This window comes from Nannobrachium achirus, assembly GCF_963921795.1.
Source record: "Nannobrachium achirus genome assembly, chromosome: 18".
Lineage (NCBI taxonomy): Eukaryota > Metazoa > Chordata > Actinopteri > Myctophiformes > Myctophidae > Nannobrachium > Nannobrachium achirus.
In genome coordinates this window covers 53,103,637-53,127,902 of record NC_137825.1, presented here as the reverse complement: position 1 = coordinate 53,127,902, position 24,266 = coordinate 53,103,637, and the positions used below count along the sequence as shown (strand labels likewise).

Here is a 24,266-nt window from a genome sequence, read left to right as displayed (position 1 = left end):
GTCTGTTCTTGAGAGACTACTATGTCAGTGGTTCTCAAACCTTTTCATGTCAAGGACCCCCAAAATGATATTTATTTGGCCACGGACCCCCATCTCAAAATATTTAGTTCCAGGGACCACCCAGAAGCAAAATTTGAGAAAAAAATACATATATTCCAAGATTTTCACACATTTTCACGACTTTTCAAAAATAGTAGATCTACAAGCTTGCAGCGCGGCACTCGGTGCCGTGCTGCAAGCTTGTATATCTACTATTTTTCAATAGTTAAAGCAGTCAATAATACTAGGCCTAAACGGGTTAAGTAGTCCCAGTTTTTGAAAAGTAATGCTCCCTGCTGGCATTGATTACATGCAAAGTCATAAATAGTATAGAGTGCTATATCAACATTTTGGCAACACTGACTGTCGTTTTCTTCCAGCAGCAGTGACCTTGCTGAGGCGTCCTTGTTTTCTTTAAATGAGTTGTACATTTTGGTCATCAAACCTTTCTCCCAGATTACTTAGCGCATTTCTTTTTTTCCTGTACGGAGATCTTGCATGGAGATGGACAGAGTGTGCATTAAAAAAACAAGATCCAGATGCAGTTCCGCGGAGAGTCGTTCTAATGGATGAGGGCGATAAAAACTGTTGTTCTGAACTTGTCTCATCTGTGACACGTCTGAAACAAAACCATCCCAAAGGCCGGCTACATAATCCCTCAATGAGCATGAGAAAATAACAGCATAACATAAATCCTGTTCAACTGCCAGTATTAGACTCGCTGCAGTATGTTGTTACATATGTTACACATAAAGGCATTCTTTGGTTTCTCCATCTTTGCACAAAGTGTCCTGGCTTCGTCCCAACAGTAAAGCCCTTTGCACACAGGCGCGTTTATCCGTATGGATAAAACGGACAATTTCACTTTTTAAAAAGAAAACAATGATTCTCTACGACCTCATGCACACCGGATCCGAATTGGCTGTGCGACGAGTGGCTGCGGCCGTGCGTTTTTTTTCTCGATCGAACCCAGTTCGATTCGTGCGTCTTGTCGCATGCGGTAAAAAACTCATCACTCCTTTTATGACTCCTTTTGGGATCCGCAGCGCCGATTCCGCACAGCATTGCACACCAAATCCAATGCGTTTTATTCATACAGCAAACGGAAGAAACGCAACTGTCCTGTGTGCAAAGGGCTTTAGAGTTTGGTTTGGGACGAACCTTTGCAGTGGCTCTTTGAATTGAATTGCAGTGACTTTTAATTCATTGCAGTGCTTTTGTTTTGCAAGTCTGAAAGACTTTTCGAAGTCTCTATCACAAAGGCCAATCTGTTTAATTAATTTACTGCCTATGACTAGTATGAAACAATTAAAGTTTTTCAGCAAAATTTACATGGGAGCCAATGGAGATTCCCTTTTTGATCCTGCCGGGAAAATGCTAAATTTTAACTTCAGTCATCAGTCATCTCCAATAGACCGTTTGTCAGCCTTCTGATTGGTCCCTGAGACTCCCTGACTGGCCAACCAGAAAAAAACATTCACTTTTTGCTATCGGGGGTGGAGTTTGTGCAGTGGAGAATGTTGCTTCAGCCTTTCAAAAACTGTCCGCAGTGCGCGACACGGAGATCGGCCGGTACGGTGATAGCGACGGCAAGCGTCAAGCGATCTCGCTCATCATAACGAATAAGCTTCAACAAACTAGTTCACATGTACCTTATCAATGGTCTAAGAGTCACGATTGGGTACATATAATTTAAATGGGCAGAATTACGAAAAGCCAGCCTATTATGTGAGGAGAAACATTCTCTCTGTCCTCTTCCTAGTACCCAAGATGCAATGCGCTTCTCTTTCTATCTCTGATCCAGAGGATTAAACTAATTAAAACATTTATTTTTTGGGGGAAAACTACTGTTTTGCTATGTAATTACTGTACCTTTTTCTTCCCTTTTTATTAATATCACGTAGATGTGTTTTTTGTGGTACTTTATATAGCTGTAATGAGGCTATGAAGGGAAAAAAAATCGCATCCACTACCACTATAAAAGAATCTGCAAAGAGGATTCTGTCCCACTGGGATTAAACAAATTAAAACATATATTTTCGGGTAAATCCCCTGTTTTGCAATGTAACTACTGTACCTTTGTCTTCCCTTTTTATTAATATCACCTAGGTGTTTTTCCTTTGGTACTTTATATAGCTGTAATGAGGCTATGAAGGGGAAAAAAATCCCATCCACTTCCACTATAAAAACAATCTGCCCAGGGTTAATGTCCCATCATAGTAACAGGGCAGAATGGGGCGGGATTTGCAAAAGGGTTTATTATGGAGATGACTGACATCATAGATGTCTGACGTCATAGACCACAGGGATCTCCACATATGGGCAACCACACTTGCAATTTCCCAGAATTGCATCTTTTTGGTTTTCTTTATGTACACAATGATCTGATAATACAAACCCATAGCACAAATATGGGGAAATTCTCCTTTTACAACACTGCCGCTCAAGTGTGGAATTCCTTGACTATTTACCTTAAAACATTGCTGGCCTCCTTCAAAACGGCCCTGAAAATTCATCTTTCAGGAAGCCGGAGGCGAAGGTAGTCATCACTTCTCCCATTAGACAGCCCCCCGTTACCTTACACCCACCCCCTCTTTTCCCCTGCGCTGAACATATAGTGTTTTTGAAACGGTGGAAACCGCTTCCAATGAATGGCTTTCTGTGTATCACGCCCATATATGGTCATTTCAGTCCAGAATGAACAGGCTTTTTCAAAAACAGAATGTCCGTTTAATTACCATATATGGTGATCTCAGTCCAGAATGAACAGGGTTTTTCAAAAACAGAATGTCCGTTACCTTATGTCCATATATGGTCACTCCAGGCCAGAATGAACAGGTTTTTCCTGTCCCGTACGCTATTGTTCCAAACGTAGGAGACTTCGTTTGAAGGAGCGCTCGTTTTATGGTTATATGTCACAGTTATTGTCCACGACATTGCAAGCGGCGCGAAGGCCAGCGGACCTTGGTCCTGCTCTTCGCCCCCGAGCGCCGCAGGCGCGAGTGGCCGCGAAGAGCGGGCCAGGGCCGCGCGGCCGGCGGAGCGCCGCGCGAGTTACGAAGCCGTGGTGAATGCAATCGTTATATTTATGCCCAGGCCGTAAGGCCTGGGCAAGCCCACGATAAACGCATTCACACCCGCCCGCGCAGTCCAAGTGACCACAGCCGAGCGCTCCAGACCTCCGCTCCAGCCAATCACAAGCCGCGCCTCAACGAACTCTCCTACGGTAGGAATACTCGCGTCCCGTACGTGTAAAATATCAGTCCAGAATGAATAGGCTTTTTCAAAAAGCAAAATGTGTGTCCCATGTCCATATATGGTCATTTCAGTTCAGAATGAATAGGTTTTATATGTCCTGTACATCTATGTGTGCGGTGTCCCTCCCGGTCAGATGAATGGATACTTTGAGGATTGGTCAAGCTTCACATGATAATTTGGCCTTCAGGGTTTATCTGTCTTATTTAAACACTTTATATTTATTTATGTATTTATTTAATTACAAATTCTTATTTTAATGTATGTGTTTTAATCTATTTTATTTTTTAAACCTATTATACCAACTGTCATACCAGCTCTCCAAATACATTCAGAATAGAAGTTTTATCTGTCCACCGCTTCAATTCGAACCGAGGTTTGATTTTTTTTTTAATGCAACGAATGTTGTTTTGTTACTGTTGCCATGTCTGTAAATTGAGTGCCAAGGACTTCCGGCGTAAACAAGACCTTGAAAGGCCTTATTCGGGATGTTTCTGTTGGTCTAGGAGTACCTGTTCTGTGCTGCATCTCAAATGTGACTACTGTCAGGGACATGCTGGGCCCCTGATTCAGCCCGGGAAAAAGAGTTGGAGAGGCCCTCATTGCGCGCTATAGAGAGAGAGAGATGTCTCTATAGCGCTGCTGCTACTCAAAGATTTGCCATTTCAGATCATGACAAGTGAAAAGCCAGTGGGCCAATTACTGTACATGAGTTATATTTCAGTGACAGTGTTGGCCGCCCAGCCCCCAAAATGGAACGAAGGCCGACATTTTATTTTTAATTTTTTCCTAATGGCCGGCCTGGACCGGCCGGGAATGTGCCGGCCGTTCGGGAGTTGTCCCGCTTTTCCCAATGGCCAGCACGTCCCTGGCTATACTGTACTTGTGATGTTCAATTCAAAACTTTAAAGAATTAATTGAAATCGCTGCCTGAATGGATCAAACTCTTTAACATCCAAAACAATAACAATCAGGTTGCCTACAAATGTCACTGTGACTCTCCTTCGCGATCAGCCAAGTGCATGGCAGCATGTCCCCAGTCTCTTTAACCCGCCGTGAGTGCAGTCTGAAGATCACTGGCCCCAAATAATTTACATGCAAAACAAAAGCTTTTGAAGAGGGATGAATAAAGCATCCAGCAGTGTTCGGAAAGTTCACTTAAAACATGAACTAGTTCAAGTTCAAGTTCAAAACTTGAACTAGCTCATTTCATAGTTCATAACACCACATTGTGAACTAAAGTTCATGGTTCCCCAAATTAACTTCTTCTTTTTTTAACCATATATATTTTTTTTATACTTTTGGCTATTCAAATGTATTTCTTTTTTTAGACGTTGCTGCAAGCTATTATTTGTAAATGTTCTCATTATTTGTCCATTATTGACACAGCCCATATACTGTAGAACCGCATACAGCAATTATTTCATCCAATTTAACATGGATGTGCCCACAATATTTAGATGCCCAGTCTTCCTGCACCCTTAATTGTGAAGGCAGAAGTTTCTAACCGCCGCGCACATCTGCATGTTTCCGCGTTTGTTAAAATAGCTAATCTACAAGCTCATGTCGTCTCGTGGATGCGAACCAAGCAGATCTACAAGCTCGCAGCGCGGCACTCGGTGCCACGCCCACACTGTGAGCTTGTATATCTGCTATTTTTCAATAGTTAAAGTACCCAGGGCCCAGAATTTGATGTGAATCCCCTGGTTAGTAGGGGTGGGCAATATAATGGATATGGCAAGACATCGCGATAGTTTATTTGCCAATACTGTATCGATACTTCAGGCCGTAGTATCGCGATACTTTGAGGAAAATAAAATATGTTCCCATGCATAGGAACCAATGGTAGAAGTCCAGCACTGACACTCCGCTGCCTCTAGATGTCGCTGTACTATAGTAGCTAATTCCCCTTCCTACGGTTCAGTGAGTGAGGTTTCTCAAGAAAATGGCTGCGAACGACGAAAACAACAACATTAGAGCAGCGCCTTCAGCTTTTAAAGCTGATATATCGCAATAGTATCGTATCGCAAAGATTCGCAATATATCGTGATACTATTGCATCGTGACGCAAGTATCGTGATATGTATTGCATCACGAGATTCTTGACAATATCCACCCCTACTGGTTAGAGTTTACCCTCAAGAATCACACTTGTTTGACCACCCCCCTTATCTCTTCACTCTGCAGATAATGTTTACAGAAGATGTTTAGCCAATGGAACCTGGGCTCTGAAGGGCAACTACTCCATGTGTAGAGCCATATTACACGAAGAGGTAAGGAACTGATCTCTCTTAATATCTCTCCCTCTCCTTCTATCCTTCCCTCCATCTCTCTGCCTTGATTGATTGAATACTTTATTAGAGATTTGCATAGGAAAAGGGTACAGGACAGTAAAGTTCACTGCTGGCACACGGTCAACTCAAAGGATAAAGACCACAAGGAAGCTTTTGAGCTTCTTTCAATTGGGGTCCCTTTTCTTCTTGTCTGTTGCTATTTAAAGGAGAGTTTCTGGGTAAAATAGACCCCCATACCTTTTTAAATGTCTTCTCCCAAGCTTGCGAGATGGTTCAGACACCCCATAGTCCCAAAGAAGCATTATAATCCATTTTTGATTGCAGCTTCTACTCGACCATGGCTCCATAATGGACCGCGTCTATTCAATGTCTAATCCGGTTATTTTTCTCGCTTCAAAGTCCATATTTTCGCTCCGTATCAGTTCCCCCGTACTGTATATAGTTCATCGAAGCATTTTCTTCTCCAGGGCGCAGCCATTGTTGTTGTGAAAAAGCTACTCTTTTCGAGTCTCGTTCAGCTTGAACTCCCGCCGTCTCTCGCGGGACAAGACTGAGAGTAGAGCAGCAGCAGCAGAACCTGTAGAAAGCTGAAGCGAGAAAAATAACCGGATTAGACATTGAATAGACGCGGTCCATTATGGAGCCATGGTCGAGTAGAAGCTGCAATCAAAAATGGATTATAATGCTTCTTTGGGACTATGGGGTGTCTGGACCATCTCGCAAGCTTGGGAGAAGACATTTAAAAAGGTATGGGGGGTCTATTTTACCCAGAAACTCTCCTTTAACCACTTGAACCCTAGCCTCGGGAACCCAGGCATTTCATTCATTCAAGAAAAGCCTGGGTAAAGCCCGCAGTAACTGTGGCTCAGCCAATCACAAGCCGCGGTCGTCAAGGCATCGCCTACAGACACTATAGTGTTGGTGGCCTTAGTGCAGACCAGAGCAGTGTAAGCAGAGTGGCGACACGCTTTGATCTCGCCGCAGACCGGAAGTGGCGTCGCATGGAGCCTGTTCTCATTCTTAGCGAGCCTCTGCTGCTCTTCAGCCCCGTCCGCCCCCATTATAACCGAGGCATTTTCACTCGCTGGTAAGACTAAATAACGTCTTTTTCACCCTTTTAGTAATGTTGTCTACCTTGGAGTGGCCCGTGAATGCGTTAAAAAGGGTGGAAAAGACGTGATTTAGTCTACTTACCAGCGAGTGGAAATGCCTCGGTTGTAATGGGGGCGGACGGGGCTGAAGAGCAGCAAAGGCTCGCTAAGAATGAGAACAGGCTCCAGTAAGCTAGGCTAAGCTAGCTTTCCACTATGCTTTCCACGCTTACAATGGGAGTCGACGTAAGTGTCGTAACTCTCTCTATCAATGGGTCTGGTGCAGACATGAAAATGTATTTTAATTGTAATTCTGCGCATATAAAATATATGCAGCCGTTCGGATACCTTTATTTTACGTCTATATCGTTCATGTGAACTGTTTTGTCTTTGCTTATTCATTGTAATGATCAAAACCGCTATCTGATTTTCCACCGCGGCACCACAATCCATTTCCTCATACAAGTTGTCAATGCGAGCAGAGCAGACCAGCTGACGGAGGGTAGCAGACAGAGGGGGGTGGGGGGGGGGAGGGGAGGGGAGGCGGGCAAACAAAGACAGACAGATCAAAGATCCAGTAGCGTCAGTTCAGCAAAAGCTAGGGTATGGCAAAGATGGGAGTCCTCATGGATAAGAGGCATTACATTTTGTATAACACGGTTCTGCGAGGCGTTGTGAGCATGTAGATCTGCTATTTTCACAATATCTGAAAAAACGAGTTTTGACAGTTTTTTACACAGGTTTCTACGGTTTCTTGGTCTGGAATGGAAGCCTGGAACGGTTGTTCAGGTGCAGCTAAACTTGGCATGTTAGTAAACGTGCTACAATTAACAATAATGAATTGCACCTGTGCAGCTGACCTGCGGAACCTGGGAATATAGGCTAACATTTTGTCAAGATGGGGAGAATACAAGTGTGGAGAATATAATTATAATACCTTGTTAAAGTGACCATTTTGCATTTGTAGTTATTTTACTGTAATTTAACAACATAATAACCAGCACAGATAGACAAAGAGACATTCATGGATTTATATTTAAAAGTAACTTTTTTTGGGGGGCACGGTGGCGCAGTGGTTAGCGCTTCGCCTCACAGCTAGAAGGTCCTGGGTTGCGCCCACACCCTAGGTGGGGTCGGCGATAGGGCCTTTCTGTGTGGAGTTTGCATGTTCTCCCCATGTCTCCTAGGGTTGATACCCTCACAAAAACATGCAGTAATCCTGGTCTCAATAATGCCTCCCCCTGGCCAGCCGGGGCGCTTGATGGAGGGGAAAGGAACTGGTTGGAATAACGTGTGCCATCCACGCGCTACGTCCACCCCGGGGAAATCCCCACTGTCAGGTGAAAAGAAACAACTTGGACTACTCATGCATTGAAGGAAGCATGAGGTCAGTCCGTTGTCTCCCCAGGTACGGCAGAGGGAGAGCAGAGCCCAGGATTACAATTGGCACTGGGTGAAAAAATGGGTTGCAAAATCGTGGGATGAAAATTACAAGTAAAAAATAAATAAAAGTAACTTTTATTTTCCCCCCTGGACCCCCAGGGTATGGCAGCTGCATACCCCTGACATACCCAATTGACGCCCCTGCAAAGATCAAATAGGGAGCACCCGTTTGGAGCTGCCGGTTTATCCCCGCCCTTCCGAGCCATGGAATGGCAGCGCTCGGTCAGGGTACTTGAACCCCATGCATCCCTGTTCTGGGGGGGACGTTTGTTAAAAAAAAAAAAAAAAAAAAAAAAAAAAAAAAGCGGCACATCCTCATATCAAGCCCGCAGCGCATCGATGTACCATCGACGAAATATGACAGATTTATTTTTATTTTTCGTTTGATTACTTGCGCCAGCAGAGCGCACGGAAGTACTGCGTTCCGTGTTTCTGTCGCGTCCTCTGTTTGTGGTTACGGCCGTAGCCAATCAGGGACCGGCATTCATGGTGACGTCGTCATCAACAGCCAATGATTCTTGGTGACGTCACCATCAACAAGTTAACGTTCCATTTATTGTGTATGTTTGTGTGTTGTGCTTGAGGACCCCCTCGAACACGAGATGATGAATCTCAAGGGGCTTAACCTCTAAATGAAATCTGTAAATAAATACTCTTTACTTGAGTATTTCTATTTTGTTACTTTGAGTATTTTACCGTGTAGTCGTGTACACATTGTTACGGTCTATGGGTTTGCCGCTCTGACATCATGCTCTGATGTCACTGTGATGTCAGGGGATGGAGATCCCTGATGTCCACATCACTGTGACATCACTGTGACTCTGTGCCACATCACTGTGACTCAGATTCATCAGAATGGTATAAATTAGCAATGACTGAATGTGACTGTGATGTCAGGGGAACCACTCTTAACAGAATTCACCCTTTATCAGCCTTCTGATTGGTTCCTGATTGACCAACCAGCAGGCTCTTGTCCCGCCCTGGTTCCGCTTTTTTATGATGAATTTGCTAATACAACATTTCTGTAGAAATAAAAACATTTAAAAACATGCCCAGTCACTACACTGCACCTGAGGGGTTCCTTTTTACTGAAACCAAGTTTAAAATGAGATTGAATACACAAAATAACAATTAAGAAGCAACTGAATTTCAATGGTAGTGGATGGAGAGAAAGGACTTTTGTCCCACCAAGACACAGCAACCAATGGGTGTGAAGAGGGGCGGGACAACCGGCAGGACATGACAAAGGGTGAATTACGTTATGTCCGTTTTATGCCCATATATGGAGATCCCTGTCCTGATGTCATCAATATTAAGCGCATATCTGGTATAGATATGCCCATATTTGGTAATGCGTATGGGCATGTTCTGACATCACATTGTTGACTATCATGCAGAGGTCTGGTGCAACTGGTCCGATATACATCACTGGCCAGATGGCCAAGAATTGAAAGGGCAAGGTCGCATGTCACCCTGAAGCGTCTTACTAATATATATGTCTGTGTGTAAACACGTACAGTGCGTGTGTGTGTGTGTGTGTGTGTGTGTGTGTGTGTGTGTGTGTGTGTGTGTGTGTGTGTGTGTGTGTGTGTGTGTGTGCACATATGTAAACGAACATACAGTATGTTTGCGGCTGCGCCCATGGGAATGCATATTTGTGCTTTTGTACATTCTTGTACGCGGCCTCTAAACCACCAGCAGAAAAACCCAGCTGAGAGGAAATAGTCACAGCATGTCCTCAAGGGTTTTGCTGCTAAAATGCTTATTTGAACAGCTAAGACAGGCGTTATGTGAGGGCCGTGGCTATATAGGTGCTTTTAAGCTGCGTGGAATCGGCACTCTTCTTGACATAGAGCTCTGGGTGAATGTTTTCTTAATCCCGCTCCTGCTCCCGTTAGAGTTCTGACCATTCCCGCCCGCCCCCGCGACGATTTCATTTCTGACCGCCCGCATTTCATTTTTGCCCGCCGCTCTCTGTCGCAACAAAAAAAAAATAAATGGCATTTAGTCCAGCAACGCAGGGGTGTCGCACCAAATTCTGGCCCCTGGGTACAAGGATTCACTATTGAAAAATAGCAGATATACAAACTCACAGCGCGGCACTCGGCGCCGCGCTGTGAGCTTGTGGATCTGCTGTTTTTGAAAAATCATGAAACTTTGTGCAAGTCTTTGAATATTTCAAATCCTTCTAAGTTTTTTTGAAAACCCTATGTTTTCATCTCAGTGGTGCTCAAACCCCCAACATGATAATGATATAACACTTTAGTTACAAATGTTCGCTTAAAAAAAATACATATGTTCACACATTTTCACGACTTTTCTAAAATGGCAGATCTACAAGCTCACAGCGCAGCACTCGGTGCCGCGCTGTGAGCTTGTATATCTGCTATTTTTCTAATAGTTAAAGTGACGCCCCCGCAGCAGTGCATAGTACCGTGGGTCCCGCAGTCCTGCAGCTTGTACCGGTATAATTCCATTGAGATACAAACACATTACCAAACAGAATGAGATAGTGAGCGGCAGGGACCGTGCAGGGGATGTTAGAGAGGCAGGGGCTGAAATTACTAAAAGGGCCTTTTGGTGAAAATATCGAAAATAGCAGACCTCCAAGCTCACAACGCGTGACAAAGCGTCGCAGCGCGACGCGTTGTGAGTTTGGAGGTCGGCTATTTTCGGTGCTTGATACCACACTGAACTAAGCATAATCAAGTGAATACTGGAGATGTGGTGTATGGCATGGATTTTTACACAGAGAGGGCAATTCTTTCAACATAAGATGCCGCATTCAAGTTCAGAGAGTTTGGACAAGGCAATTCTCTTGAATGCTGCCTTCAGGTATGGCATGGAAAGGGGGTGTTTGCATTGCTTTCACCATAGTAAAAACTGCATTCTGGAGAGGGCACTTTTTACAGACAGGTAAAGGGCAGGGGCTCAAGCCCCCTTTGATGTCTACTGTATGCGTGTGCCTAGTGAGCGGGCTTGCGCGAGAGAGGGGCTGTTTATTTGTGAGGAGTTGCTCACAGATACAGGCAAAGTGTCTATATAGCGACGGGACATATATTATTGCGACCGTCAGGTCGCACAGTTACTATGAGAACCTCCACCGGCTGTCTGTCAGTCCCTCCGTCTGTCCGTCACGTCACACTTTTGGCCCTACTCTTATCTCCGGCACCGTTGCCCCTATCCATGCCGACACACACTCCTTGGCTGGCAAACCACAACCTCCGCCACTGATTTCTCACATGCCCCTCTTCTAGCGCCACCATGAGGTTGCTTTGTGTATACATGCGACCTGACGGTCGCTTATCTCCCGATGAGGGAGTCTTTATAATATATATATTATATTGTGACACGGCGCAGTGTGAGAATGAATGAGAGAGAGAGGAGAGAGAGAGAGAGAGAGAGGGGAGAGAGAGACTCCACGTGTGTTGTCCGACTCCGTAGCACCATAGGGGAAATTACGTTCACCTCTGCCTGTAGAAATATTCATCGTATCTTGTTTATTGGTTTATCTGGTATATTGCGGGAGGGTGCGGGATTTTGGGCTGGTTTCATTTTGACCGCCCGCACCTGCAAGATCTGCGTTGGTGCAGGCCAGGGCTCTACTCTGACACACACTCACACACACACACACACACACACACACACACACACACACACACACACACACACACACACACACACACACACACACACACACACACACACACACACACTCTGCACACACACGTTTAGGGCAGCTTTAGCTTGGTCTTTAGCTGCGCCTCCCTGCCCCGGTCAATGTGTCCCTGATCAAGACACTTATCACCTAACTGCTCCCCACCGAGCGCTATCTGAGCAGCAGCCTGCACGCACGCATGCACACGCACCCGCACACACACACGCACGCACGCACGCACGCACGCACGCACGCACGCACGCACGCACGCACGCACGCACGCACACACACACACACACACACACACACACACACACACACACACACACACACACACACAGACAGACAGACACATACTCCCCCCCCCCCCGTCTTTCTCTAAAAAACTTAAGTTAACCCATTGCACGCTGCACTGTGCAACCTCAGCTGTTACTTAGAGAATTCAGTGCCTGAGTCTTCTTGTAACTTCCATTTAATACTGGTTTTACCACAGCTCCACGTGTCCGGGTGGCTCAGTCGGTAGAGCTCTCGCCTTTGGACCACAAGGTCATGGGAACGATACCGGGCACCGGCAACTCAGCGTATGAGTAGCACGGTTTGGGTGCGGCAAGTCGTGCGGCAAGTACTGGGAGCTGATGGTAGGTGTGTGGCTCCACCTCCTCAGCGATACATCTCCCAGGGGTCTACTGCATTGCAACAGGGACAGACTCCCACGTGTTAGGGGGGTCCCCGGACCCCACTTTGAGAACCACCGGTCTACAGCACCCAGCCGTGCCAGTGAACACATGTTGTTATGTAACAGCCTTAATGTTTTGGCTAGGACGGACTCAATATGTTTGAGAGAGAGTGAGAGAGAGAGAGAGAGAGAGAGAGAGAGAAAGAGAGAGAGAGAGAGAGAGAGAGAGACGGATTTACTTCATGGAATGACGTGTCTCTTTGCAAGAGAGACATGTGCTGTACTCCCTTTGAATAACTTTGCATGAGAACTAGACAGAGAGAGAGAGAAATGTTGAGAAAATGTCAACATACATACATAAATCAAGGACATTTCCCGGTCCGGTCTATACCCCTCTCCCACGCTTTCTCATACAGTTATTCATCTGGAGTGTGTTGCGTTGTGAAATGTAATGATTTGGGTCTCATTAATGACTTTGCTTGCGTACACGCGGGCCGTGTGTGTGCACATGTTGTCAGCAGGCATTTACATAATCGTCTAATGGCAATTATTTGAGGTAATCACAATTAATTTGCAAATCATCATAATCATTTCCATGGTGAGAAATGTTCATATAGTTTCAAACACTTTCAAAAAGTAGTGGAAATAGCAGATCTACAAGCTCACAACGCATCGCGGTGCGATGCGTTGTGAGCTTGTAGATCGGCTATTTCCACTATAAATGTATAGAGCATAAAGTTATTAAATATGCCAGTCATTCCTTTGCATATTTAGGTTATTTGTCATATCTGCCCTGTGCAACTTCAAAGCCAAACACAAATGTAATTCATATTCATATGCTCCAGTGTTCAGCGACAAAAACACAATGAAATCGTTAATCGCAATTATTTGTGTGACAATTAATCGTCACGTAAAATGTCATAATCGTGACAGCCCTTGTTGTCAGTTCCTACAATAGTCACTCTAGTCCTGGTTTGAGCTAAAGTCACTCTAGTTCTGGTTTGAGCTAACAGCCATTGGTAGAACATGAAGCAACTGGCTCGATCTGTGTCGGACCATTTAGGGCAGTGATTGCGACCGTCAGGTCGCACTTACTACCAAAACCTCCACCGGCTGTCTGTCTCTCCGTCACACGTCACACGTCACACTTTTTCCCTGCTCATATCTCCGCAACCGTTGACCCGATCCATGCCAGATTTTGCACACACACTCCTTGCCTGCCAAACTACAACCTCCAAGGACCCCCGGAGCTCCAGGGACCCCCAGGTCCCTGGGGGACCCCCAGATGTAAAAAATGACCAAATGTGCAAAAATGACCAAATGACCACCCCAACGGGGCTGCTCACGGGGAATTCCCGGGGACCACTGACTCCTGGTGCTCCAGAACGGATGCAAAAGTGGTGGCGCCCCCAGTGGAGGACCCCCTGCCACTGCAGCGCACATAAAATGCCGTAACTCGGGCTAGGAGCGACCGGGAGAGCCGGGGCCGGTACCTATTCGTCCGCCAAGGCAACGCGGAGACCCCACCCCTCATTTCTCACATGGCCCTCTTCTAGCGCCACCATGAGGCCGATTCTTGCAAAACACATTTTTGGACACTGCTCCTACAATTTTTGCCCTAAAATCACTGACATCGCTACACAGTATGTCTACACTCATGTCATCAACATGGATCTGTCCCATATAGCGCCACCTTCAGGCCGATTTTTTAAAACACATTTTTGGACACTGCTCCTACAATTTTTGCCCTAAAATCACGCTGCGACCTGACGGTCGCTTATCTCCCGATTAGGGAGTCTTACTGGTTCTCTACTTGTGGGCCCACTGGTGGGACATGAGGATATAAGTGGGCCCCGATAATTCTTTATGCTTTAACTATTAAATAGATAGCAGATATACAAGCTCACAACAGTTGATGTTGCCATTTGTCCATGTGTGGTCCAGTCCTATGGAATGTATGGAATGCATGCCATGTGCTAATAAAAACATATTTGAAACATTGTTTTCGTGCTCATATTAACCTTGTTTTTTTAGGTCACATGCATTCCATACATTTCTTTAGGGCTGGACCACACATAGACAAATGACATCATCAACTTGCGATGGGAGCGGTCCCTGTTGAGTGAAAGATGAACTATTTATAAAATAATTTAAGTATTTATGGTGTTTTTAATTTGACATTTTAGTTATAGAGGGCAATTATAACTTATTAAGCATATAAGGAATGTTAGCCATGCCCTCCTGGCCCCCAAACTGTGGAATAAACTCCCTGTCGCACTTAGAACTACAGACTCACTCCCTAGCTTCCGCCGTGGACTGAAGACGCACCTCTACAGACTCCACCTAAACCCATAGCACTACCATAACACGAATTGACCATTATGAAGCTAGTTAGCATTTTTTAGGTTTTAGAAACGTTTCTTTACTGACTAGGTGCATGGTCTATATATTATTGTTTTTTCTAGATTGATATTCCTATGCATTTGTTATATTGTTGTTGATGTACTGACATATTATCTTGCTTATTATAGTGATGTATTACCTGCTTATTGTAAGTCGCTTTGGATTTCCTTTCTTGAACCCCAGTGTCCATATTCGGAGAACTTTAGCCAAAAATAGCCAATCTACAAGCTCACACCGCCTCGCGCTGTGAGGCGTTGTGAGCTTGTAGATCAGCTATTTTTTGCAAAGAGGTTTGGTGTAGAGGGGGAAAAGAGCAGACTAAGTACAGAGTGAAAGGTCAAGTTTATTAAGTATTGATGGGTCAAGTGGTTAAACACAAATTGACATGAATCCAAAATAGACTGATGATTGTGCTGTCAAACAATGAAACTCTATGGAATCTATGAACAGGTTGTGGGGGTCTCTCTCTCAACTAAGGGGTCTTTGGCCTGAAAACATTGGTCATTCTGCGCAATGAGTACTTTTACTTTTGGTACTTTAAAGGAGTAAAAATTATTATTTTTTTCTATTGATTACTCATGCCATTGAGACTTGAGTTCAATAATATTTTTTTGTATTTCTTTTTTTTTTTAAACAAAATATATTATTGAACTCAAGTCTCCGTGGCGTGAGTAATCAATAGAAGAAAAAAAGTCATTTTAGGGGTGAACTACTCCTTTAAGCACATTTTTCCACCACTGGCTCTAAACAGGATTTAACATACTGCCATTCACTGACAGATTAGCTCACCCCCACAAACAGACCTCTAGTAGGATATAGCCTACACAGGTCTACAGAAGCACTTCCATATCACAGTCTGTTCCATAGTATCGTGAAGTCCACAATTGGGACAGGTGAAAAAAATCTTGTCTGATCCCTCCCATGTACTATTCTGTGAATATAGACTGATGCCGTCAGGCAGGAGGTATGAAACCTGTATGTGTAAGTACAACAGGTACAAGCATTCATTTGTCCCAATGTCAATATCTCTCCTCAATGAAACCCTTGTAGAGGGCAGACGGAGGCCCAGGAGGTTCTAATGTTTTTTATTTATTATTATGTGGGATATGGTTGTATAGGTATCTGTCACTGAGCACCTCACTTACTGTTGTTTGTATGTATTGTATTGTTGCGACCGTCAGGTCACATTTACTATCAAAACCTCCACCGGCTGTCCGTCCGTCAGTCCGTCAGTCAGTCAGTCAGTCAGTCAGTCAGTCAGTCAGTCAGTCAGTCAGTCACACGTCACACTTTTGCCCTGCTCATATCTCCGCAACTGTTGCCCCGTTCCATGCCAAATTTTGCACACACACTCCTTGCCTGCCAAACCACAACCCATCAATTCTCACATGGCCCTCTTCTAGCGCCACCATGAGGCAGATTCTTGCAAAACACATTTTTGGACACTGCTCCTACAATTTTTGCCCTAAAATCACGCAAATCGGTACACAGTATGTCTACACTCATCTCATCAACATGGATATGTCCCATTTAGCGCCACCATCAGGCCGATTTTTTCAAACACATTTTTGGACACTGCTCCTAAAAATGTTGCCCTAAAATCACGCAAATCGGTACACACTTGCTCTACACCCATGTCATCAACATGGATCTGTCCCATTTAGCGCCACCTTCAGGCCAATTTTTTAAAACACATTTTTGGACACTACTCCTACAGATTTTGCCCTAAAATCACACAAATCGCTACACAGTATGTCTACACTCATCTCATCAACATGGATCTGTCCCATATAGAGCCACCATCAGGCCGATTTTTTCAAACACATTTTTGGACTCTGCTCCTACACATTTTGGCCTAAAATCACGCTGCGACCTGACGGTCGCTTATCTCCCGATTAGGGAGTCTTACTGGTATTGTACTTTTGTATTCTTGTATGCTGCTGGATGTCCATGTGTCCAAGACAAATTTCCCCTTAGGGAGACTGATTAAAATGAACCTTGAACCTTGAACCTTGAACAAAACACTCAAAACTAACGTCAAACGAGTTAATTTGATTGCATTTACCCTTTTGGAGTTAAAAACTGGTAAATGAACACTAGGGGTTTTACTGTGGAGTGCGGTTTGACAGACAGAGTGGCGCTTATTGAGATTGCGTGAGAGATTTGTTTTCTAATTATTTATACTGTATATGGACTGCGTTAATGCCACGGAAGTTTGAAAGCCTTTTGCTGTCACACAGGGGTGTCGCACCAAATTCTGGGCCCTGGGTACAAGGATTCACTCACATTTCGTGCTTTAACTATTGAAAAATATTAGATATACAAGCTCACAGCGCGGCACCGACTGCGAGCTTGTAGATCTGCTGTTTTTGAAAAATCGTGAAAATGTGTGCAAGTCTTTGATTTATTTTATTTTATTTATTTTTAAACCTATGTTTCTATGCCAGGGGTGCTCAAACCTTTTTCTATGTGAAGGACCCCCAAAATGTATACGTATTTGGTTTTGATCACGGACCCCCATTTCAAAATATTTAGTTCCTGGGACCCCCAGAAGCAAAACTTTAGTTACAAACGTTCGCTTAAAAAATACATTATGCACACATTTTCACGACTTTTCAAAAATAGCAGACGTACAAGCTCGCAGCGCTGTGAGCTAACCCTAACCCACACAACACGCACAAGTGCTGTTAGTCAGGCGGAAATTCTGAAAAAAGGCCTTCTATAAGCAGGTTAGAGGCATTTGGGGGTAAAAGTGGGGAACCAGGCCATTTTACATAATTCAAGGGTGCAGAATCTGACCTTCTAATTTGCATAACAAAGTGGCTGTCGAATTGTACATTTTGAACTATTTATTCAAGCAATATTTCTCTTTCAAAAAACTTTTCATCATTTTATCATATAATCAGGGTTTTGCGAACACCCAGGACAGTTTTTGAGTTGCTTGATTCAGTTTAGATTTAGATATTTGATATTCATTTTATCAGACATGCCCCCTTCCTATACAAACCAATTGTAACTTCAAACTCTATTTTAACCATGATAAATTTCATGAAAACACCCGTCCTTTTTTTCTGGTGACTCCTGACGCCCTCCTAATACGTGCGCAGGTTGTGTTCTTTCGATAACTCCTTCAATCTATTTTTAATCATTTATTTTTTGTATTTATTTATTTTTCATTTTCCCAAATTAAAAAGAAACTAAAAGTTACAGAAAAAACACTGCCTGTTCGTGTATTAGGAGGGCGTCAGGAGTCACCAGAAAAAAGGATGGGTGTTTTCATTGAATCTATCATGGTTAAAATGTTTTTGTATTTAAGTGAAATATCCCTTTTAAATAAAAATAAAACCTTTTAACCATGATAGATTCAATGAAAACACCCATCCTTTTTTCTGGTGACTCCTGACGCCCTTCTAATACGCGAACAGGCAGTGTTCTTTTGATAACCTTTTTTAGTTTATTTTCTATAATTATTTGGGAAAATGAAAAAAATAAAATACAATTAAGAAATTATTAAAAATAAATGAAAAATGTTATTGACAAAACACAACCTGCTCACGTATTAAGAGGATGTCAGGAGTCACCAGAAAAAAGGACGGGTGTTTTCATGAAATCTATCATAGTTAAAATGGAGTTTGAAGTTACAATGGGTTTGTATAGGAAGGGGGCATGTCTGATAAAATGACTATCAAATATCTAAATCTAAACTGAATCAAACAACTCAAAAACTTTCCTGGATGTTCCCAAAAGCTTGATTAGAAGATAAAATTACTAAAGGTTTTTTGAAAGTGTAATATCCCTTGAATAAATAGTTTAAAATTGACAATTCGGCAGCTATATTTTTATGCAAATTAGAAGGTCAAGAACTCAATATTTTGCTTGGGAACCATTTTTTTCAGATTCAGCACCCTTGAATTGTGTAAAATAGACTGGTTCCCAACTTTTACCCCAAAATGCCTCTAACAATCACATTTTTCAGAAATTAGACTATGTTCCTCTTGCAGCGAGGCACAATGTGCTGCCAATGTGTAATCATACGATTACAAAAGAACCCTGAAGTGTGAAGTCACGTCGACTTGGGGGAGAGGGAGACCGTAATAATAGGCTCTATGCACGGCAGCCAATATTGGACAGAAATTGGTCCGCTTCCTTAGTTCCTTCCCAGGTGTTATCAATGAAACCATAGATAGGCCTTATACACAGCAGCCATATTGGACAGAAATTGGGCCTCTTTCTTACTTCCAATGATAATAATACGAAGGGTCTGTTCCATTTAGTATAGCACAGTGGAGCGGTTTAAGGACCCTCATAACTCCGCTCCGTGATGCGTGTGTTAACTCATTCGTAGTTTACGACCGAGGAGCCCGAAGATTTTTCTATGTCTTTCACTGCTGGCTTCTCCTACCTGTTAACGCGGGCGCTCATCCAATTCCCATCGTGCGCGATCGGACACTGCTATGCATCGTGTGTTCGCGTATTCCATCAGCTTCTCAAATCCGTTGAAATTTTGAAAATTGATCAATCCGTTCTCCATCTGTCAGCCGTGGTGTTTATAAAGAAAGCTAATGGGCCAAAATAGAGGACGGACCATCCGCTTCCGGTTTAGGGTCTCAATGTTAAGTGGTCCGCTCAATAATGTGTCCGTGTAGAAACCGATCACGGAGCATTAGTTCCGGCCTATTTTAGTTCCGCTTCGATAAAAAAAAATGTTTAATTAAGTTTATTAAATCTTCGGGTTCCTCGGGCATGGCAGGGAAGGGGGTACAAAGGGGTATTTTTTTGGCAGCATATGAGTTAAGTTAGTGGTCAGGGTGGGCCGCCAACACCTTCTAGGTTTTCCAGTGGGCCCTGGTCCACAAAAGGTTGAGGACCACTGATTTAGGGCATTAAGTCAGGCTGGGATCTTGTGGTCACCTCCACTCCTTCAGGTGTAGGAGCACAGTTCCCAGCCTGCACATTATGGTCATATTGTAGACAGTATAATGAGTGCTTGAGCTTCTGACTCTGTATCAGATCAGTGTTTCCAGAACAGTTGTTTTTTGTGGGTCCCTTAACACATCGGACGCCCACGTGGTTAACGTGTCTTAATTTGCTGGTGCCCTTGGCAACGCGTCATTTTACCTACCGGCGAGAGTACTGGCGAGAAAAGTAATCCGAGTAAATGTAATCCGAGTATGTCCTGTTTATTTCGCGAAAATCTTTTCTTTCAGTCAGGACCGTTTTTTATAATTTCTAAGCCACAGTGTTTGTGTTACGGCAGGTAGAAGAGGCTGCCGTTTTGAAATGAAAGTGATTTAAAAGCTAGATTAGGAGAAAACAGCATTTTTGTGCAGCCGCTAAACAGGAAGTCAACGAGACACACAGCACGTCCGGGTGACGTAATTGCGCGCTGCATGTTGGGAAATGGAGTTTGTTTCATCACCGCGGTAGCCAAGTGCAGTAGCTACAGTACAGTATACTGTACAACACGTCAAACGCGTCGTGGGCCTCCAGCGACATCAAAGAAATTGACTTGTAGACACCACGTGGGCATCCGATGTGTTAATTAGCCGTTCTGCAAGCTCACAACGCGGCACGAAGTGACGCGTTGTGAGCTTGCAGATCTGCTGTTTTCACTAGTTTGGGTCCCGGGCAAACGTCTAATTTCTCTTTTCGGACACAGGATAAAAAGTTTGGAAATCACTGCTTTATATAATAATATGCATTGCCCACCATGCAGTGCTCACTGACAGGCACCCCTTCAACCTATAGTGTTGATGGTCACACCAGGCAACACTTTGCAGAATCTACCAAAAAATGTCATATTTCCAGTCATGCAACGAACATTGTTTGCTGCTGTGGTAATAATTTAAAATGAGTACCTTCTATAATGGGGCGTGCATCGTGAGTTGACATTTGTGCTTGTTGCGTTTCCCCTTTCCTTCTAGATATTGGATACCTTATTCCTGCAACTAGCTGGTTTGTGTCTTGAGTCTTTAATAAGAGATCTAATCTTATCTGGTTCATGTAAAGTGAAATGAAAGCACTGACTGTACTGATAAGATCCAGCTATTGAAATGCCAAACACAGAATAGACTCCAATCTCCAGGTTTTTCTTTAGAATTGGTAGGACACTGATTTAATTAAAAGTGGGTGGCATAAAGAATATGGCACATTAGTAGATTCGAGTCCACTAGTATGTTTTATGTTTATGTCTATGTGTTTCTGGTTATCATTAACACTAGGACTGACATAATGTTTAATCAAACTAGATTATGCCAAGGCTTTTTTTTTTTAGTGTTACCTGATTTTCGAGGGCTCCATGTACACACCATGTGTCCATTATGTAAACGGGAGGTCGCAGTCACGGGATACTAACGTCTTCTCTTTCACGTGGTAAATTAAAAAAACAAGTTATGGTCCATAGAAAACGGGACGTTTTGACCAAGCCCCCAGAACCCAGGGCTAGATTTGAAGCAACCCCGATGGTGGCCAAAGTTGGAACTGCAGCCTAAACGCGCATTTTGGCCCCGCCCCCTCCACTCCAGACAGGAGAGGAGAGCAGCGTGACGTCATTTTGGAACCACGGTGGTTCCAATTCCCCCAGAATGCACCTGGATTTAGCTACATGCTAGCACGTAGCCGTTGCTTCAAAACGCCACTGAGCACTTGCATTGAAATGATAGTGGGGGCGGGGCTCGTCCGCTCTCTATTTTATATATACTCTATGGTTTTGACCAAACTCGGTAGGATATCCTGACTACATTATTTCGCTCTGCATCATGGGAAACTGAGTCCTTTCATCACTCCCACCCGCGGTAGAGCGCTGGCTATTGTTTACAACGGTAACACGCTAAGAGGTTCCTGGACGTCTTAGGGGTCCCGTGGCACTCTGGGTGGAAACGCTAAGAGGTTCCTGGACGTCTCAGGCATCGATTTTGCTAACTTATTTTGTATGTCTATAATAAAGTTTCATGAAAATGTCCGTCGCAAGCCGGCATGGTTATGACCCCTGCATACAACACAGTCAGGGGATATTACGATAATAAAATCTGGGAATAAATTCCTTACCAAGAAATGTCTTATAAAGATGTCTAGTAACACATCTAACAAAGTTTGAAATTCAAAATTCCTAGGAGAAATTTTGACAGCTGCTGAAAGTTGGGCTCCCATTGACTTTCTATACACTATACTGTACAGGAAGAAAATACCACCCAAAAATCCGCTTTAAGTAGCATGTGAGGGGACTAACTACGGGTTTGTCATGATTCTGAATCCATCGCAAGCATTTGTTTTGCACAGAAACCATTCCTTGGGCTAAAAACGGACCCACAAAACTATGGTTTAGTGATGAGTCATCACTTTTGAATTTCAAACTTTGTTAGATGTGTTACTATAGACACCTTTACAAACACATTGGTGAAGACATTTAGAAAACAGAGAGTAAGGAGTGCATCTGTTTGGCTGTAGAGTGAAAATCTCCCACGAAAGGTGCTCTTTGGAAGTCAGGTGACAAAATTGATGCAAAAAAAGTTAGACCAAGGCACTCTTAAGGGACAGTTAAAAAGCCTTTATTTTAGGGCTAATGCATGGCAAGAATAAAAAATTCACCTACGGGTTGCGGCAAATAATGCCTTCTTCAGGGTGACTAGTCACCCTGAAGAAGGCATTATTTTTTATTCTTGCCATGCATTAGCCCTAAAATAAAGGCTTTTTAACTGTCCCTTAAGAGTGCCTTGGTCTAACTTTTTTTGCATCAACATTGGTGAAGACATTTCTTGATAAGGAATGTATTCCCAGATTTGACATTATTCTTATAATATTCTCTGACTAACAGCAGTGTGAGGAGAATCGATAGGCATAATGGATACCGGTACATTGGGGGAAAGAAGGTGGTAAAATAATTGGCTACTCTAGATAAAAGGAATGTTTTTTTTTATATGAAATAGATTTTCATCAGAGGAAGTGAGTTATCTGTGTCAACTTGAGCCATGAGCTGTTGGCTGCAGGCAATACCAAAGCCATTTCATTGTGCTTTTGTATAATGAAGAGGATTCTAAGTCTCGTATGAGACACACACACACACACACACACACACACGCACACACACGCACGCACACACACACACACACACACACACACACACACACACACACACACACACACACACACACACACACACACACACACACACACACTTGCACATAGACACATGCTGTACAGTATACTGTAAGTGTACTTAATCCCATACACTTACACAAATATACACATACGACATACATCCATGCACTCCTTTATTACAGTATGTATAACATACATCTGTTAACTCTCACACACTCCTCTTTAGAGTAGACTCCCACGGCGCATTCTTTATCTTAAGCACACACAAGCACCCCCACAACCTTTTCATAGATTCCATATGGTTTCATTGTTTGACAGCACAATCATCAGTGTATTTTGGATTCATATCAATTTGTGTTTTCAGATATTTAACCACTTGAACCGTCAATACTTAATAAACTTGACCTTTCACTCTGTACTTAGTCTGCTCTTTTTCTCCTCTACAACAAACCTCTTTTCCAAAAATAGCTGATCTACAAGCTCACAACGCCTCGCAGCGCGAGGCGTTGTTGAAAAAAACTTTCTATCACTCAAAGATTTGGAGGACCGCCTGTAGTAACTCCGAGGACGCCCTAGGGGTTGAAGACCCATGTCTTTATGTCAATGCGGACTCATGATATATCCAAAAAATGTGTATAAAGTGCAAGCACACAAGTCACTGTGAAATGTCTCAACCAAGGTTTCCCTGCGCTGCACCAGAACCTTTGTCTCTGATTTGTGTACATGCTATAATTCCAAAATATATTAGTTAAATGAAGAGACACCATTGGGGATTTGATTAATTCCCCACAATACCGAGAACGTATTTGATAACACAGAGCTTTCCATCCACAATACCCATATCATCCAACAACAGAGCGTGATTGAAGCACCACTTGTATGAAAGTAAGCCTGCTTTCCATTTTGAATTATGTATTTCTGTTTTATTTCCCCCAAGTATGCTTTACACCACCTGGGGCTGCAGCTGAGAGGCGTTTTTGATGAGGACGAAGAAGAAGGAAGTGTAATAGAGTCTGGCAACTAGGGATGGGACGATGCGCGATATGATCGTTTATCGTGATAAAAAAACACTCACGATAATCGTATCGTGGAGATTACATTTATTGTGATTGTGATATCGTCCTTCGTCATGCACTGGGATCAATTCACCTTTTATTTGCCTGAGCTGCATATCCAGTACCACATAAACCCCTATAATTGTTAACCCATTTAGTGCTCCAGACATGAACGGGTTAAAATGTCCAGCGTGCCTCTCGCAGGCTCCATCCGCGGCCATTCTCTTATTTTGAAGGCCAGAAGTCCATTGCGTA

General features: G+C 43.5%; 1 protein-coding gene across 1 annotated transcript in view; it reads left to right on the top strand.

Annotated features, from left to right (window-relative positions):
* crhr1 (corticotropin releasing hormone receptor 1) overlaps positions 1-24,266 on the top strand; it is a gene marked incomplete at both ends in the record, with an annotated part of 198,324 nt that overhangs the window by 65,678 nt on the left and 108,380 nt on the right. The window contains one exon of the mRNA XM_080747505.1: positions 5,482-5,567. Within this exon, the coding sequence (XP_080603631.1) occupies positions 5,482-5,567 (86 nt within the window). The remainder of the gene's footprint in view (positions 1-5,481; positions 5,568-24,266) is intronic.